This window comes from Octodon degus, unplaced genomic scaffold (assembly GCF_000260255.1).
Source record: "Octodon degus isolate 3935 unplaced genomic scaffold, OctDeg1.0 scaffold00054, whole genome shotgun sequence".
NCBI classification, from domain to species: Eukaryota; Metazoa; Chordata; class Mammalia; order Rodentia; family Octodontidae; genus Octodon; species Octodon degus.
In genome coordinates this window covers 13,268,986-13,271,235 of record NW_004524630.1, presented here as the reverse complement: position 1 = coordinate 13,271,235, position 2,250 = coordinate 13,268,986, and the positions used below count along the sequence as shown (strand labels likewise).

General features: G+C 38.2%; 1 protein-coding gene across 1 annotated transcript in view; it reads right to left on the bottom strand.

Annotated features, from left to right (window-relative positions):
- LOC105742471 (putative protein ZNF720) overlaps window positions 1–2,250 on the bottom strand; it is a 35,417-nt gene that overhangs the window by 5,079 nt on the left and 28,088 nt on the right. Inside the window, exons 2-4 of the mRNA XM_023717695.1 lie at window positions 1,093–1,219; window positions 719–814; window positions 8–272 (exon numbers count right to left, since the gene is read on the bottom strand). Of these exons, the coding sequence (XP_023573463.1) occupies window positions 8–272; window positions 719–814; window positions 1,093–1,219 (488 nt within the window). The remainder of the gene's footprint in view (window positions 1–7; window positions 273–718; window positions 815–1,092; window positions 1,220–2,250) is intronic.

Here is a 2,250-nt window from a genome sequence, read left to right as displayed (position 1 = left end):
AGCAGGCATAAATTCAGGTGTTTTTGGAGATAGCATATGTTGTTGATCTCTGCTGGCAGTGAAGTCTTTGCTTTCTTTAGTTGTCACAAATTTGTTACATCCATTATAACTTGCATTCTGACCTTCACACTCAGTATCTACACTTTCCCATTCTTTTTTTAAGTGTAAGCTGTCATGGCCACAAATACTGTATCTTCCCTTTGTCATAGTTTGGAATGAATGTTTTATACCCACTTCTGATGAAATATCTTGGGCAAAGTGAGAAGACACAGCTGAAAGAAACCAGAATAACAAATTATGCCACAAATGAGGCTCAGTTGCAGTTTATAAATCTGATGTATTTTAAAAGTATAGCAATGTTGGGCATGGTGGTGCTTTTGTGTAATCCCCCGACCTGGGGATACTGGGGCAGAAGGAGTGCAAGTGTGAGTATAACCCATGAATTAGTGGGCAAGTGTCTCAAAAAATGTGGAGGGGCTGGGATATAGTTTAGAATAAGGACTGGGAGTTCATTCTCAGTACTGTTTATATCATGTATCAAGATGAAGTATCAGTATAATAGCAAAAATACTAAATATATAGCTTCTTCTTAAGGGCCTTATCTTCCCCTACAAACGTATGACTTTCAGAGCTTCTGAATACACACTTCAAAGCTTAACCTCCTTTTTGGTCTTTGGATCTCTCACCTGTGTCCTCTGCTCCATCCACTCCCACTTACCTGGATGGATTACTACTGACTCTTGTTTCTTTACATTCCAAGGCTCTTTGCTTTGCTCCAGACAGGTGATCATGTATGGCTTAGAGTCAGCAAGACCTGTTTATTAGAAAACAGTAAATGATACTTGCTCTGAATTCTCCCTGCAACTACTGACTTCTCTCTCCCAGCTTGTACTCTATATAAGACATAATAAAACATTCAAGAACATTGTCTCTACAGATGCCATTTCCATATGAATCCATTAGAATATGTGGAAAGCAGTTTCGATTTGTGGATCTTGAGTTCTTCTTTTAACCATATCTAAGTTAAAGCTAAAAGGGCAAAGGAAATTAACTGATAGTGAAGAAGAAATTATGTAGGGAAATTATTCTCACCCAGGGAGACCAGATTTCCATAGGTCTCTAACATCACATCCCTATACAAATTCTGCTGAGCAGAGTCCAGGTCTTCCCATTCCTCCAGAGAGAAATCAATGGCCACGTCTCTGAATGTCAACAGTTCCTAAAAGATAGATAAATAAATAAATACCACATTAACTGGGTAGGCACTGACTGAGATTTTAATTTGAACCAATACAAAATGAGAGGAAAACTGGTCCTGACATAGGTGATATATAACTGTTCAATAAAACATGTTTTAGCCCGGTAATAACCTAATGTATTAAACAACTTTTTTTTTTTTCCTGATTTTCTCCCACTGTGAGCAGTTTTTTTCTCTCCATAATTTTATTTAAACAACTTTGACGAAAAGATATCAGATAGTCTATGATAGTAAACTTCTTTAGTATTGTATCTGTATCATACAAGGTAATATATGTGTATTTTTCAGATGAGAAAGTTATGCTGAGTTCACAGTGAGCTAGAAGAGTATTGTTCAGCTTTGAAGATCCTATTCAAACATATTCTGATTCAATAGTTTTGTAATGAGGCCTGGATTTCTGAACATACAGCAAGCTCATTAGTGATGTCAATGTCAGTGGTCCAAGGTGACACTATTTTGAATAGCCAAAAGAAGAAAATCATGGGAGAATTCACATACATTTCATTGAAATAATTTTTTTTTTGGCAGAACCAGGATTGAACTCAGGCCCTTGCGCTTGCCAGGGAAGTGCTTATTCTACTGAGCCATCTCCCCAGCCCCTGGCTGAAAGAATTTCAAGGAACTTAAAACATTTTAATATAATCTCAAGTAAAGCAACAATCTGCTTTGAATTTTTTTCAATCTTTATTTACCTGGTACAAAGTCTCACTATGCAGCTTGGACTCACAGTGATCCTCCTATCTCAGCCTCCCTAATGCTGAGATTACAGGTATGTGCCACCACAACCAGTTTTGGTGGCTGGGTGAGCACCTGGCCGGCATAGCATGTGGAACCAGGGGTCGAACTTGGATCCTTGTCCTTTCCAGGCAGGTTCTTAGACAGCTAGGCTGTCTCCCCAACCCAACAATCTGTTCTGAGCATGTAAAATGTGTGTAACATATGCGATTCTAACAGTTTCACATCTTAATGTATAACTGTTATGGTTTGCAGTC